This window comes from Delphinus delphis, chromosome 19 (genome assembly GCF_949987515.2).
Source record: "Delphinus delphis chromosome 19, mDelDel1.2, whole genome shotgun sequence".
Classification (NCBI taxonomy): domain Eukaryota; kingdom Metazoa; phylum Chordata; class Mammalia; order Artiodactyla; family Delphinidae; genus Delphinus; species Delphinus delphis.
The window spans coordinates 48,349,281-48,366,613 of NC_082701.1; the positions used below are offsets into that span (position 1 = coordinate 48,349,281).

General features: G+C 43.8%; 1 protein-coding gene across 2 annotated transcripts in view; it reads right to left on the minus strand.

The window, feature by feature from the left end:
* ANKFY1 (ankyrin repeat and FYVE domain containing 1) overlaps positions 1–16,922 on the minus strand; it is a 76,734-nt gene extending 59,812 nt beyond the window's left edge. The window contains exon 1 of one of the 2 annotated variants that reach the window (XM_059996899.1): positions 16,887–16,922. In XM_059996899.1, the coding sequence (XP_059852882.1) occupies positions 16,887–16,896 (10 nt within the window). In that variant the 5' untranslated portion in view covers positions 16,897–16,922. Of the gene's footprint in view, positions 1–16,507; positions 16,557–16,886 lie in introns of those variants that run through there. The other variant, XM_059996901.1, reaches the window with a different exon arrangement.
* Between the last annotated feature and the right edge of the window lie 411 nt (positions 16,923–17,333).

A 17,333-nucleotide genomic window follows, 5' to 3' on the forward strand; every position in this document is an offset into this window, starting at 1 on the left:
AAATACATACAGTACTACACCATCCGCAGTTGGCTGAATCTGAAGATATGGAGGAATCAAGGTCATGGAGGGCTACAAATTACACGAAGATTTATTTTCCACCGTGCCGGAACGTAGGTGTTCCTAGCCCCTGGAGTTGTTCAAGGGTCAACTGTAGTCACGTGACATTCCTACTATTTCTTATTGATACTCCTACAAGACCAAGAGTGGTTTTGTTTGAGGATGCCATCACAGTCCAGGGATGTCTTCCCAGTTTCCCTGAAGACCAATATTTAATATATGGAGTCTCAGGAATGATTATCAGAATTACTTGGGAGGCTTTTTCAAACCACTAGCAGTAATAAGTAACTTCTACATATCACATGCTGTTCTACAAGCTTTCCGTGAACTCTCATGCAAGATTCATGACAACCCCATGGGGTAGGTACTATTACTAGCCACACTTTTCAGATGAGGACACTGGGCCACAGATTAAGAATTTGCCCAAGGTCACGAAGCTGGTGAGAGGTGGGGCTGGGATATGAGCCCAGGCATTCTCATTCCGGGGCCTGTGATCTATTAACCACCACCCCACACTACCTGACACCTGCCCTCCCTCAGGAAGCCTCAGGGCAGTCAATAACGGTTCAGATGAAAGCAAGTAATATTCCACAGGTGTGCTGGGGCAGATTTAAAAGGTTGAGAACCACTGTATTTTTTTTTAATTAATTTATTTATTTTTGCTGTGTTGAGTCTTCGTTTCTGTGCCAGGGCTTTCTCTAGTTGTGGCAAGTGGGGGCCACTCTTCATTGCGGTGCGCGGGCCTCTATCGCGGCCTCTCTTGTTGCGGAGCGCAGGCTCAGTAGTCGTGGCTCACGGGCCTAGTTGCTCCGTGGCATGTGGGATCCTCCCAGACCAGGGCTCGAACCCGTGTCCCCTGCATTAGCAGGCAGATTCTCAACCACTGCGCCACCAGGGAAGCCCGAGAACCACTGTATTTGATTCATTAAATTCAACAAACATTTACCGAGTAGCTACGAGGTGCCAGACACTACAGTGGTAAGCAAAATCAGACATATCTTTCCTCAGAGCTTTCAGTAACCGGGGAAAGTAAATTTTTATAATTAAAATAATAATTGCAACAACCAAATGCAAAACTACAACTCTAATGAGTACTAGAAGAAAAGAACAGAGCTATGAGAACCTATAATAAAGAAATTTAACTTCCGACATCAGGCAAGACTCCCCTGAGGATGCAAGCAGTCAAGAGACTTCTCTCTTCCTTTCCCTGGAACTTTGGTGGGGATTCGTGCAACCATGCATAAATCATCGTATCTAGGGAACCACAGTGCTGCTATGGTCATTCTCTGGGCTTCGGTCCATCCACCCCCTACTCCCCACCACAGATATTCCAAATCTTGACACCGCCCTCAACCCCATCTCCCACCCAATCTGCCTCATTCTTGGCCAATGTCTTGAGAAAACTGAGCTACTGCCACCGACCCCCACCGTGCCAGCAACTACTCCCATCTACCCTATGCTTTCTCAGTGAAACCATCTCCCTCCTATCCAAGCTTAATCCCTCCACCTCTGCTCCAAACCCATCACTCTCCTCTGGTCCTCTGCTTGATCATCAACCCCCCCTCCTCCAGCAACTTCAATCTCTTTCAGCTGGGCCCTTCTCATCAGCACATAAAGCTGTCCAGGTCTATACCTAGTAAAAACAAAACTCTCCTTCCACACATCCGACCCACCTCTGCCCTTCCAGCTCTATCTACCACACACATTTCCTCACCCACTATTCCCCTGCCACTCCCTCCTTCTGTCCCCACCACTCCCTTGAAACTCCTCTCACTGATGACCTTCTAATTGTCAAACCCAATAGACACTTGCCAGTGGGTCTCCTCCCACACCTCTGTAACATGACTCAGGACACTACTGTCCATCCCTCTTTTCTTCTCTTCTCTCAGCAACCACAATGCCACCTTCTCTCCAGTTCTGGTGCTCTGTCTCTTTCACATGCTTCTCTGCATCCCTCCGAACACTTGACCACTGACACTCCCCAGGGGGTCTATCCTTGGCCCTCTTCTCCACCGTGGGATCTCCTAAGGCAGCAGATTTTTGGTCTGTGGTTGATGCCAAAATCTAGTGCCAGTGATCCGTAGATTCATCTCTCTAGTGCAGATCTCTCTTCTTAGCTTCAACTATCCATCTGCCCGACAGACATTTCTCCCTAGTGGCCCACAGGCACGTCAAATTCTCTATCCCCAAAACAAAGCTTCGAGCAAATTTGCTCTTCCTTTGTATGGTCCCTATATTAATAAATGACACCAGCATCTATCCTAGTTACCTGAAGAAGAAATGTGGGAGGAATCCTGGATGTCTCCTGTTCACTCACATGACTCTAACCCTACCCCAACTCAAAAACTGACCTTCCCACTTAAAAAACAAAGGAATGGTTAAATAAAGTGACATAAGAGTTTGAAGTTATTATGCCAACTATTAATGTTTTCAAAGAAATATGTGATACTAACATGCATTTTCAAATTATAAATATTATTAACAGAAAAAGGAGGCTGAGAAGCATATTTTATAAGTCTAATTTTATTAAAAACATTCACATATATGAGGAATAAAAAGACAAATACCACAAAATATCAGATTTTTCTCTTCTTTGCACTTTCCTGCACATTTCAGGTATTCTACAACAAATGTGTTCTCTTTTCATAATTATAAAAAAATATTTAAAGAGAAATGTGTTTAAATACTTAAATACTAATAGCCTATGTTCTGCATACATACAGTAGGGAATTTTTCCCCTTCATCTAGAGACTCCACATTAAATAAATGCCTGGAGTCAAAAACCTGGCTATCTCAGGTATAAATCAGTATTCTTAGGAAAATAAAGGAGAAGGCACTTGCAAGATGAAAATTTGCTTACAACTGCTAAAATGATCACTGTGGTCATGAGTTACGTATCAGATGAGAATTCCGAAAACTAATTTTTTTTCAAAATACTGCGATTATTTGGCCTACTAACCGTTAAACCAAATATTGTTTTAAAAAACACTGGCTAAAGGAAAACAGTACTTACAATGATCCTATTGCAATATTTTTTCAAATCTTAGCATTACATTTACACAAAACCCCTTCAGTAGGACTCAGGTCTACACTTCTATTCTGGTGTGACAAATCACTGGTTTTAAAGAGTTCTTCATAGTTACTCGGACTAAAGAGCCATGAAATTGCAATTATTTACCTAAAACGGGGACACATTTAACACAAAGCAATAAATTCATGTGACTGTACAAAATTTATACTTTTTTTCTTCCTGTAGAGAAAGAAATGGAGTTGATGGGTCTCTTTAAAGAAAAACTGGCACTCATTTTCTACATGTGGTAACAGAAAATGTAAAAGGACATATGAATTAGGAGTAGCTTCAAATTATGTCCAAAAACTGCTAACACTCTTGGCAAAATCAATCTATGGTGTCACGATAACGGTTATCTTTGGGGGAATGGGCGGAGAGTGGTAATTGGGAGGGCACATGAGGGATGCCCTCTGGGATGCTGGTAACATCCTTTTTTGTTGTTTTTTAACTTAGTAATGGTTACATTCCTGTTTTATTTTGGTAATTCACTGAGCTCTATACTAATGCTTTGCTCTTGGCATGTATCTTATGCTTCAATTAAACAGTTTTAAAAAATTCATATACACCTGTAGTGGATTCTGGAGTCCAAGCAATGGGGATCTAAATCCTTTTAGTAACTAGCTATGGGGACCATGGGCAATTCATTTCTCTGAGCTTTAGTTTCTTTATATGTAAGATGGGGGGCGGGCAGGAATCTACTACTCAGTGCTGTAGTAAAAATTCAATGAAACTACTGTAATTTGCACATGCACTCAAAACTGTCAGCATTGCCTCCACCCTCCTCTTTGCATTTCACAATTACATAATTATTGGATAAACAGTTTAAACTATTTTAACTGTTTACACATTTTTTTGAGTCATGAAAAGCAGAATGAGTTTCAAATGTTTTATTGACTTAGGAATTAAGATTGATCAATTAAAATCATGGCAAATCAACAGGACATTATCAGAAGGATGAGGTGATGAACAAAAGTAAAAACAGAAATGGAAACACCGCTAACTACTGAACGAGCTACTTTAAATACTGCATCACCTCGTATAGCAAGTCTGCAGTGACAATTCCCGAACCAAAAAGTAAAGCCTAACATGCTTTAAAAAATCATCACTACTATTCATTTGAAAGAGGTGTAAGTTAGGCTGTACCTTAAAAAAAGCTCTCAGGGCTTCCCTGGTGGCGCAGTGGTTGGGAGTCCGCCTGCCGATGCAGGGGACACGGGTTCGTGCCCCGGTCCGGGAGGATCCCACATGCCGCGCGGCTGGGCCCGTGAGCCATGGCCGCTGAGCCTGCGCGTCCGGAGCCTGCGCTCCACAACGGGAGAGGCCACAACAGTGAGAGGCCCACGTACCGCAAAAAAAAAAAAAAAAAAAAAAAAAAAAAAAAAAGCTCTCAAAGAGGCAACTGCTAATCTACCCTAGGAAAAAGTCAGTCAATGCCTATAATTGATCAATCTAGAAATGGCAGTATTATCACTTAGAGGTAAACAGAGAAGAGTGGAAAGTGGTCTGCGGAGTGGGTCTGAGGGGTAGCAAATTTATTTTTTGTTGTAAGTCTTGTAATATTATTTGAACTTTAAATCTATGTGCACTTACAAAGCAAATATACTATTTCACACAAATTTTAAAGATTATGGAAAACAATTACAAATATGAGGAAAAATAAATAATTTTCTAATACCCAAGTGTAAGGGTTTTTATATATCACAAAACTTTAGGAAGGGAAGGAGCCTAAAGATCATCTCTTTTGGCTCAATTCCCAGAGAGTGAACCAAGGAGCAGAAAGGGGACAGGCCCATAACCAGCAGCCTACCCACCTCTTGCCTCAGACTGTGTTTGATGACATTACTCCCAAACTGGCTGCGTAAGAATCACTTAGGCAGTTTGAACTAAAGAGAGAGAGCGCGCCCAAATTCAGTAGATCGGGAGTGGGGTCACAGGAAATACAGAGTACTTTTAAGACTACCCCAGGTATGGGGATGACTAGCCTGGGGAAAAAGTTCAGCCCCCAGCGCGTACCTCCCCAAGTCACACAAAGACTGCTCTGGGAATACTACTGTTTAGATAGAAGACCAACTGAACTGCAATTTTTCTGTTCATTCATTGACTTGTTCAAAGGTTTTCATCTCCTAGGAAGACAGCTGTATAACCTAGTCATTCATTAAAAATTTATTAAGCACCTATGCAGTGCCAGTGTCAAAGTAAAGAAAACCATCTTGGCACATGTTTTTTTACAAAGTCACAAGGTAATAGAGAAGATGGGCAATTAAACAAGACAAATTGATAAAACCTGACAGCACTCTGACAGGGGATGCAAACTGAGCATGGAGCAAGACCACCTGGCTAAAGCCAGCGCAAGGAAAGACACTCCAGACAAGTGATGTTTTACTCCAAAAGATTTAAATAGAGCCTCTGCTTGTAGCATACTGGGTCCAGAAAATGTAAGGAAAAGGCTTCAGTGTTTTGTTTTCTTGGTCAGATTTTCCTTTTAAACTAGTATCAGTCAATGGGTTTGTGCAACAGGCATAATACTAGGCTCTAGGAGAAATACAAATAATTAGAAGGCAAGACCTAGTCTTGTCCTCCTTAAAAGTCACTGGCACCACTCACCTGCCTCTCTCTAAGTCAACTAAATGGATGGCCAGAGGACACCTTATCTTGCTAGTTCAAACTAGTGGCTACAGTCACATCCCACTTACCCAAGAGATAGCTTCCAAGTTTTCACAGGGTATAGCCTGTGGCTGTCGACTGCAGATTTTTCTTCCCTGAAGCAAACGAACCCTTTAACCCTGGTTTCAATCACACCATATTCTAGCCAACCTTTTGCTCAAGAGCTCCAATCCATCAAGACTATAGCATCTGTAAATACTCTGCATTTCCATTTCACTTAAACTATCATTCTGCAAGTATTTATGAAGCACCTGCTATGAACTAAGCATTATAGTAGATCACCAGTTGCCTCTTTGAGAGTTTTTTAAAAGGGCAGTCTAATTTGCACCTCTTCCAAACAAATAATGTATTGATAGCACCAAAGGAGTACCAAATATAGAATCAAAGTAGTATCTACAGGAACTCACAAACAGGAGGGAAAAGAACAAAGCTAACAGTCACAAAGAATCTGGATACTGATTCATGTGGGGGAATTATGAGGACATTTGCCTTCAACAGTAGAAAGTTACTAATTCCTTTAACCCTTAAAGAAAAGATCATAAAAGTTCTGTTTCAAACACCTTCTCAAGGAATCCTTGTAAATTTCTTTGGATATCAGTTATACACACGTAAATCCAAAATCTACAGCAATAACCCTAGTCTCTCTCCAGAATTACTGACACAAATTTCTACCTGCAACCTCGACCCTGACATTGTTGTTTCAGTCAACAGTTCCCTAACAACACGAGACATAAATTACAAGGGTTATATAAATTACAAAGAGAAGAGGCAAGATGAAAGGAGGGCTTTAGGATATAGGGCTCTCATTCATGAAATCAGAGATGCTCCCCGCCTAGCATCTTTTGTAGGATGAAACCCTGATCCCAGGTGCACCTAACAGTGGTATTGCAACTGCCACACCATTTCATAGTATAATGGAGAGAGCACCCAAGGCTGAGATATTATTCTGTGGGCAATGCGTCTGCTTGCAAACAGCAATACAAATGTGTCCTTGAAGTACCACCAAGCTGTAGAGTTCTTATAGGAAAAAGTATACAATTACCATTCTGAGCAATAATGGAGAGAGAATCTACAGCACAGTACAGTGGTGAGGAGCACAGGCTCTGGAGGTAGACTGACTGGGATCAGATCCCAGGCCCAGCACTTCCTAGTTGTGACACTTCAGGCAAAGGCCTCCTTCTCCTCATATGTTAAGTATGTTGTAAACATTAAACATTCAAATACATACAAAGACCTTAGAAGATTACCTGCCTTGCTGTAAGTGGTCAATAAATGTTAATTATTACAATTCTTAGAAAGGCAACACGATACAGTCCTTAAGAGAGTGTACTCTGGGACTTCCCTGGTGCTCCAGTGGTTAAGAATCCGTGCTTCCTGGGCTTCCCTGGTGGCGCAGTGGTTGAGAGTCCGCCTGCCAATGCAGGGGACATGGGTTCGTGCCCCGGTCCGTGAAGATCACACATGCCGTGGAGCGGCTGGGCCCGTGAGCCATGGCCACTGAGCCTGCACGTCCGGAGCCTGTGCTCCTCGACGGGAGAGGCCACAGCAGTGAGAGGCCCGCGTACCGCAAAAAAAAAAAAAAAGAATCCGTGCTTCCACTGCAGGGGACATGGGTTCAATCCTTGGTCGGGGAACTAAGATCCCACATGCTGAGCAGCCAAAAAAAAAAAAAAGAGTGTACTCTGGAGCCTCAGTTGACTGGGCTGAAACCCTGGCCTGCCCATTACTAGCTGTGTGACCTTGGCAAGTCACTTACTCTTCTCCGTGCTTCGATTTTCACAGGTGGAAAGTGGCAATAATCATGGTGTCTCAGAGTGCTGTCCAGGAGTAATTGAGTTAAGATAGATTAAATTATTTAGAACAGTGTCTAGTTTAAAGGTTTACTACCACTTCTTTATCAAGTGACTAGTTTTCAGCTGTGGCTTCTTCTTTCTCTTCCTCCAACTTTCCTTTTGAAAAATAAGACTAGAAATTTAAATAATAGATAAACCTACAGTTTTGCCGAAAGAGCTATGCTAAGTATTGGTGAAGAATGTCAGCACTTGCATTATAATTCAATCATGTTTCTTTCCAAACAATACCCATTTGCTCTTCACCAACGCAGTTGGAGGTGAGACATTTTCATGAGCTCTCTATAATTCATCACTCTTGACCTAACCAAAGATGCCTGAGACAAAAAAGAATCTACATTCACTATTAATAGCCTAAAAAAGAGACCAACATCAACTGCAATATATATATATATATATATTTTTTTTTTTAATCAGCAAGTCATTGGACAGTCAGAAAAGGAACCCACAATGATCCTTATAAGACTCTTCCTTCTAGGTCAGGAGTCGGCAAACTTTTTCTGTGAGGGGCCAGATAGTAAATAGTTTAGGCTTTGTGGTAGAAAGCAGATCAGTGGTTGCCAGAGGTCCAGGGAATGGGATTGAATGAATGCAAAGGAGTTCAAGGAAATTTTTTAAGATTATAAAAATGTTCTAGATCATGATTTAAGATCTTAAGCCAAAGCCCATGCTCATCCCACTGTACCATGCTACCTATTTTCAGCTCTAATGTCAGGACATCAAACACGTATTTATTATTAATTCACTGATTTAGAAATTAAATGTTGTTTCCATTCCCTACCTTAAATGTGATTTCTACTCCCCTCTGCCTACTCCAATACTAACCCACACTGTATTCATTAAACCTTTTTAGATTAACAAAACCCTGATATTTCCTTTCTCTACACTTCTGTAGTTCTTACTTTCTAGTCCCAATTTTAGCAGTGAATTAGTGTTCTTTTGTATAATCCTTTAATTACCGACTTTCTCCCTACTCTGCTTCAACTATGTCCATTAGATAAAAGAAAAATGATCGTAAAAGCTGTGATAACATTTCATTTTGAGAACTACAAGAATAATTTTTGTTTCAGACATATATTAGAGTCTTCCACATAACAATATTTCATTAAAGCATGTATCAAAGTCCCAGAAAATACTATCTTCTTTGCTGGCACCAGAAAAGATAAGCTCCTCACAGGTGATGAATTACTACCACTACTGCTTTCCTAAACCTGTCATACTAAAGATGTCATTTTTCTTTCACTGGGATTACTGAATATTCACTAACCAAGAGTGCTAACTATGGGAAAATTGTGTAATGGAGAATAAGAAATAAGTGGATACATTTACTGTTCAGAATTCAAGTTCACAAAATACCCTAATGAAAAAAGGAAGGGAAGGAATTCCTGGCCGCCTAGTGGTTAGGATTCCGGGCTTTCACTGCCGTGGCAAAGGTTCAATCCCTGGTCAGGGAACTGAGATCCCGCAAGCTGCACAGCTAGGCCAAAAAAAAAGAGGAAGGGAAGGGGAAAGAAGACAGCAATACCATCGGGAGGAGGTTACAAAGGAATAGTAAGATACCCCTGCCAGTCTGTAACCTCCCAGTTCACACAAAGTTTGTATTACTGAAAACAAAATGGTGCTAAGAGACATTTCACATTTTGACTTTTCACACTTTAAAAAGTCTAGCAATTCTGTCATAACTCAAATGCATTGACAACGTCCAAAAGCCATTACTTAACAAAAGTTTGCTTTAAAAAATCCTTTTACCCCAGTTTACAAATAAAACCAATTACTCAGGACTTCTTAGTTAGGAAAGATGACCTTATTTTATTTATGTATATGTGTGTATATGCACATAGTTATATTTGTTTAAAAAATGATTCAGTAGGGCTTCCCTGGTGGCGCAGTGGTTGAGAGTCAGCCTGCCGATGCAGGGGATACGGGTCCGTGCCCCGGTCCAAGAGGATCCCACATGCCACGGAGCGGCTGGGCCCGTGAGCCATGGCTGCTGAGCCCGCACGTCTGGAGCCTGTGCTCCGCAACGGGAGGCGCCGCAACAATGAGAGGCCCGCGTACCGCAAAAAAAAAAAAAAAAAAAAAAAAAAAGATTCAGTAAAACCCTCTTTTATTCAATACTGGCTCAGTTTGAAAAAATTGTTTTGGGGGATATACTGATCTTCACTGAAGCTGAGTGATGCAAAAATCTGAGTTTTTAAAAACTTCCCAGGTGATTCTAATATGCCGGGTTCTCCAGGTTGAGAGCCACTAGCATGAACTACCAGAATGACAGCAGAAAGGAAAGAACGTATGTGAGAGCTTTATAAGAGTCACAGGATTTGGTGACTGACACCAGACTTAGGAGGAAGTCAGGGATGATTACTAGGTTATGGACTTGAGTTCGGCTGGACAGTAGTGCCACTAAGCATCAATGCAAAAGAGAAAAGTTACTAAACTATAAAGCACAATATGCATGTTTTTATGAGAAACTTTGCCTTCCCCTCTCGGTTCCACTTCCATTAAGGCTGCGACTGTGTGTTGCTCACTTTGTCATCCCTAGCAATAGTTGCCTGTACTTAATAGAAATGAAATACATTTTTCCTGATTGTGATTCAACTCTGTTAAGACTTGTCTGCAAGTCAGTGGCATGACTTAGTATGTTTTTCAAGACCTCACTCTGGGGACTTCCCTTGGTGGTCCAGTGGGTAAGCCTGCGCACTCCCAATGCAGGGGGCCCGGGTTTGATCCCTGGCCAGGGAACTAGATCCTGCATGAAGGCCGCAACTATAAGTTCACATGCCACAACGAAGAAGTCCACATGCTGCAACTAAAGTCCGCATGCCACAACTAAGACCTGGTGCAGCCTAAATAATATTTTTTTAAAAAGCACAGCATTAAAAAAAAAGAAAAAACCTCACTCTGTGTAGCACTGATCACAGATAGGGCTGGCTTCACAGGAGATACTCAACAAATATTAGCTCACTAGCTAATTTTCACACAAACGCCAGTCTGACTGGAAATGCTTCCAACTGCCTGCTAAGACATAACCACCTAAAGGTATATTGGGCATGGCAAAATCTGTCCACACCTGAGATCAAGATATTTGTTCTCAAATCTGTTCCTCTTCTTCCTGTTAACAGCCCAGCCATTATCTGAGTCACCCAGGCCTAGAACCCTTGGGTCATCTTTGATATCGCCCTCTTGTCAACATGCAAACAGGTTTCCAGAGTCCTGTCTTTTATGCTGTCTATAGTGAGTATCTCTCACAGCAGTCCTCACCAACCCCAATGCCCCTTACCCAAGGACTCACCTTCAATTGCTACGGCACCCACTCCAGCCTCCCTCCCTCATTCCCTGCCAAATCCATCCTCTACATTATACAGCCTTTTCAACAGGCCTCAGACAATTCTAGTCACGTCACTACCTTGGCTGATACCTTTCAGTAGCCTCACCCCACGGTCCACAGAGCAAAATGCAAATGCTTAAACAATCCCTTCATAATCTAGCCCTTAACATACTTTTCCAACCTCACATCCTGCTATTGATATTTCTTCCGGGAATACTGACCTCCTCCCACCCACATCTCCCCATGTCCAAAAGCGGCCTATTTTTCCAAAGTCCAGCCCAGATAAGCCCAGCTTAACTCCTGCAGCAAAGGCCTCCCCTGACACCCAAAACATACTCCCCACTTCCCTAAAACATCTCTTCCTACTCTGAATTTTCAAAGTAACTCCTAAGCATTTTTCACCTTCCACCCTACAATGCAGTTTCTTTTTCTTTTTTTCTAAATTAATTTATTTATTTTTGGCAGCATTGGGTCTTCGTCGTTGTGCGCGGTCTTTCTCTAGTTGCGGTGTGCAGGGGCTACTCTTCGTTGCGGTGCGCGGGCTTCTCATTGCGGTGGCTTCTCTTGTTGCGGAGCACAGGCTCTAGGCGTGTGGGCTTCAGTAGTTGTGGCACGTGGGCTCAGTAGTCGTGGTTCATGGGCTCTAGAGCGCAGGCTCAGTAGTTGTGGAGCACGGGCCTAGTTGCTCCACGGTATGTAGGATCTTCCCGGACCAGGGCTCAAACCCGTGTCCCCTGCAATGGCAGGCAGATTCTTAACCACTGTGCCACCAGGGAAGTCCCTACAACGCAGTTTCTAACACACATGCTTTCGTCTCCCCTCCTGGACTGCACTGTTCTCTGTGAAGAGGCTCTAGGTCTGGCTCTTCTTTTTTTAACCACTGACTACCTCTCCCTCCACCCCCACTCCATGCTCATCCCATCCTCCACCCTACAGTGCATTAGTAGGTGCAGTTCAATAATACTGTAGGTCCCTGGCCTACTCAGATTTAACAAGAGAGCCTGAGGACATAGTTTCTCATTTTGTTGGGCATGTCTGTAAATCATGATAATGTCCCAACTACAGCAACTCACCTTGCCGGTGACTGAAGCCCACATATCTGAGCATGATTCAGTAGCTCTACTCTGGCACATCCACAGTCACTGCAGTGACTGGATAAACTTCGTTTCTTTGTTTTTAAAAAATATATATATCCTCAAGGAGAAAGCTAACAGCCTCTGCTGGTGACAGAAATGAAAGAAAGGGAAGATAGAGAAAAGAAAGGAATGGTATATAGAGAGATACTGCTTGAGGGGTCACCAGACAATACATAATTATGAACAGACTGGGACATCTGATGAATGAATAAAATAATAAATGAAGAGATAAACTTTCAAACTGGAAGGAGCAAAATTTCTCCTTTCACTGTTTCTACCAGCCTATACCAAGCATTTTCTGGAACACTGCTGTCCAACAGCACCTTCTAGAATGATGCAAGTGTTCTATTCATCTGTGCTGTCTGCTAATATGGGAGCCGCTAACCACACGGTTACTGAACACCTGGAATGAGACTAGCATGACTAAGGAACTGAATTTTAAATTTTATTTAATTTTAATTAAATTTAAGAAGCCATGTGTAGCTAATGGCTACTGTAGTGGCCAGGGATTGTCCAGAATACAGAATGTCTTCACCTTGTTACTTGAATTGTTGTCAAAAGTATTTTCCTGACCAAATTCCAGTAAGCTTATAAAAGTCCATGATCATTTTTCTGTTTAACAAGTCACATTTTTTTCCAATTTTCACTTTTATTTTATTGAGGGGAGAGTGGTTTAAGAGGAGACTAAGAGAGGGGACTTCCGTGGTGGTCCAGTGGCTAATACTCCACGTTCCCAATGCAGGGAGCCCGGGTTCGATCCCTGGTCAGAGAAATAGATTCCACATGCCACAGCTAAAAAATCCCACATGGGGCTTCTCTGGTGCTGCAGTGGTGAAGAATCTGCCTGCCAACGCAGGGAACACAGGTTCGAGCCCTGGTCCAGGAAGATCCCACATGCCACGGAGCAACTAAGCCCGTGTGCCACAACTACCAAACCTGCGCTCTAGAGCCAATGAGCCACAACTACTGAGCCCATGTGCCACAACTACTGAGCCTACACCCTAGAGCCCATGCTCTGCAACAAGAGAAGCCACCACAATGAGAAGCCCGTGCACCACAACAGAGTAGCCCCCACTCACCGCAACTAGAGAAAGTCCACACAGCAACGAAGACCCAATGCAGCCAAAATAAAATAAAATAAAATATAAATAACTTTAAAAAAAAATCCCGCATGCCGCAACTAAGACCTGGCGCAGCCAAATAAATAAATAATAAATATATTTTTTTTAAAAAAAGATGAGACTAAGAGACAGACTGCATGGTACGTACACTGCATGATACACTATTTCTTTTGAGATAGTGATTATCCCCCTTTCAAAGTTGAGGAAACTGAGACTGAGAGCAATTAATTGGCTTGCCTGTGATCACAGCTTAGTAAAACTAGGATTCAAACCCATGTCTGCCTGCAGAGACTGAGCTCTTAAGCATGCTTAAATTGCTAAGACTAAACTGGGCTGGACGAAAAGTAGGTTAGGCAGTTCCCAGCAAGCTGATGTTATTCAGAGCACATTAAAAGTTGGACCAGCCAGCTTACTTGACAAGAGACTAAGGATGTATCCAGGCAACTTTCTTTCTTGAAAGCTGGACCAGCCAGCGTACTTGACAAGAGACCAAGGATGTATCCAGGCAACTTTCTTTCTTTCTTTTTTTTTTTTTAATTTTATTTATTTATTTTTTTATTTTGGCCACACCGCTTGCAGGATCTTAGTTCCCCGACCAGGGACTGAACCTGTGCCCTCAGCAGTGAAAGCGAGGAGTCCTAACCACTGGACCGCCAGGCAATTCCTGGCAACTTTTCTTGATGTCTGGTAAATGATGCTCAATAATTCATCCACTCCTTCAACCACGGGCACGATGCTAAGTTGGAAGATACAGCAGTGAACAAAACAGGAAAAGTCTCTGCCCTCATGGGGGTTATATTCCAGTAAGGGAATTAAAAAACAAACAAACAAAACCTAGGGACGGTCTCTAAAGAGGTGAGAACTGAACAGACACCTGAGTGAATAAAAGTTGATTAGCTGCGTGGAGAAACTGAGGAAGACTGTTCCAGGCCAAGGAAACTGCAAGACAAAGATATAGAGGTAGGAGTGTGTTGGGAATGTACAATACAAAGAACAGCAAGGAAGTTAGTGTGCAAGAGCTTTGTGAAGGAGAAGAAATAAAGTATCACTGTTAACCAGCGGCCAGATCCTGTTGGCCTGTAAAGATCACTGGAAGGCTTCGGAAAAATATATTCCAAATGTATAAAAGATATAAAATATATATAAAATCATGGAGAGCCACGGGGAATGGGGAGAACGTGTGGAAGGGTAGGTGTATTGCAAAGAGTGGGAGAGACATGATCTGATTTATGCTTTAAAAGGAACACTGGAGACTGTAAAAACAGGCTGTGGGGAAGCAAAATCAAGGAGAAAAAGTAAAAGCAGAAAGACCAAGTTGGAGGGACTTGTTCGAGTGATGAAGGAGGCTGAGATGAAGGACAGCTACAGAGATGTAGAGTGGAAATGGCAACTAATTTTAGGAAAGACTTTAGCTAAATATATACGGTCAAACCAATACCCATGGATGCAAGGAAAGGAAGAAGCTTGGTTTCTAAACGAGTCGCATTAAGAAGTTACTGTATAACTCAGCCCCTGCAGGTTCTATTTACTATTCCTAAGCGCAATTTCCCACATTCTCACACTCACACCACCTAACGAAGACCATTATCAGGGAAATTCCCACAGAGCGTGCTTACAGATCATCCAATTGTTACATGACACAGATTTTTGCTATTTGTTTATATTTAAATGAGTATTTCTGAACAAGCATAGCCAGCTCCGATAAATTCTTTTTAAAGTACATGTCGCGTAACACCCCCGCAAAACACTGTTTAGATAACTTTGCCTTCCTGTGCATAACAAGCAGTTTTCAGTTTAATGGACTAGGATGCTCCACTCAATTCTTCCCAAAGTCTGTGACATTGTTTCCAAAAAGCTTAAGTCAGAACACAGGCTAGGAAACTGGAACACACACAAAAAGAGTAAAATAAAAACTGTCGAGTCAGAACCTCCTGACTATGCTTACCTATCTGTACTCCCTTGCCAATTTAACCCTGAAAGGATGTTTTAAGGTGTGCTCTCCACCAGCTGCATCTCTCTCAAGGTTATCCTAACACAAATCTCAAGGCACTTGCAGGATAACAATCAGCATATTCAGCCAGTAGGAGCTCTTCAGGCTGGAACCGAACTGCAAGGCAGAGCAGGTGCTCAGTAAAACTGCTTAATGAAAAACCAACTGCCTTCTACAGTTTCAATCTTGGTAATGTACTCCCCAAACATTCCTTAACTTCCCTAACTGGTGTAAAAGCGCTGGAGTACCTGCCACCTCACATGAAGCCTTCCTGAACCTTTCCACCCCAACTCACTGCTCTGGGCAACACGCTCCATTTTCACTGGCTACCCACTGTGTTAAAAAATCTTAATCAACATTCTGTGACTCATCCAAAGACTAGCTTCAGGGGATACCTCAGCTTTCTTCGGTTCCTTTTAATCCTCCTCTGCTTTCATACAATATTTATCTGATGTTTCCCCCTCAGGGGGTCTAACATGGTAGAAAGAGCAGACAAAAAGTGGGTGCCTGCCCCGGATATCTCTACAACTCGGCCTCAATTCCTTTATCTATAAAGTGCAAGTAACACCCATGCCGGACCTCCTTCACAAGGTTGTTGCCAAGTCTAATCCAAATGAGAAAAGCCTGCAAACTGTCAGGTGCTGCCCAAAAGTAAGATCCAAGTAAAGATACGTTCAGACAAAGCTTAGCTCAAAACCAATCGGACAGGTGGAGGACCAGCACAGTGCAGTCACTCAATAAACATTAAGTCAAATAAGGAGTATTTTCCTCCAGTAATGGGGTGAACAGGAGCAGCACACTAGCCAGGTCCGACAGCTTCACTCTAGGGTCCCTGGCAGGTAACTCCCATCTCTGGGTCTCCTTTCCCGCCACCTGTACAACAAGGCTTTGACAATGAAGGCTTCTAATATTGCTACGTTAAGGGCGGCTCAATCCGAGAGGCCAAATTGCCTTCACCTGCAGGGGCACAAAGAACGCGCCAGAAAAGCGGGTAAAGACAGGACTGAGAGGCAAAGGAGTCGAGGTCTGGTTTAGCACATCTCTTAGGAGCAGCGTGACCTTGGCCAACTCCCCTACCAAGCAAACCCCCTCCTCCCGTCCACATCTCTCAATCTGGGGAAAGAATCCCAGCCGCTCCGAATCCCGAGGCTGCTGGGGAGCCCAGAGCCTATGGCCCCCTCCTGTTTGGCTCGTTGGCCCGTGACAGCCCTGGCTCACCCCCACCCCTCACCCTGGGAAGAGTCCTAAGCTCTTTCGCAGGGGAGGGATGTACTCCTTCCGGATGCGGGACCTGCCAGGACAGCAGTTTCGATTTCCTAAGGAGAAGGGTTACGTCCCCCGCCGTCCCAGCACCGCCGGTAATCAAAGGAGCCTCCCCGGCGGCCCTCGGGATCCCTGAGGCTGCACTCAGTGCTAGTACGGGACCTCACGACCGGCCCGGCACCCTGCCAAGGTCCCGCGGGGTCGGGGACGCCGGGAGGGGCGTTGCCATAGGAATAGCGCTCAGTACCCCGGCCCGAGGCGCGCGGCAGAGGCGAGACAGGAAGGCTCGCGAGACCCGCTGTGCCCCAAGCGAACACACCCGGCCGTTCCCTCACAGGGCTGCTTCGCCCAGCCAGCAGCGCCCCCACAGCTCCGCGCCTTCCCGCGCTGCTCCACAGAAACCTTACCTTCCGCCATGTCGGGCCCAGCCCTGCCTCAGCCTCGCGAGAAGTGCGCCGCTCAACTTGGGCGGTGCGTAACGGAGGTGCCCAAGTCTCGCGAGAGTCATGGGGGCCAGGGAGAGGGAGGGATCGAGACTAGGTAAGAGCAGTGAATGAAAGTGGAGGTAGCTGGACGCGGGAGGAACCGAGAGCCTAGCTCTCTTCACCTATACTTTCGAGGCTCTGGACTTATCAAGCACTGACTGGGCTCTATCATATTACACGCCCTAGGCAGGGGACTGAAAGGGATGGACGCAGCGAGCATTGACTACTCTTTGGGAAAATGTGGCCACGAGAGGGTCGAGAAAGGGGTTTTCGTGGTTTGTTTGTAAAGATGTGAGAGGCTGAGAGAAAAGAGCCAAAGGAGAGGGAAAGGCTAATGAAGGTTCACTAGCCTGGGGAGGCGGGATGCCC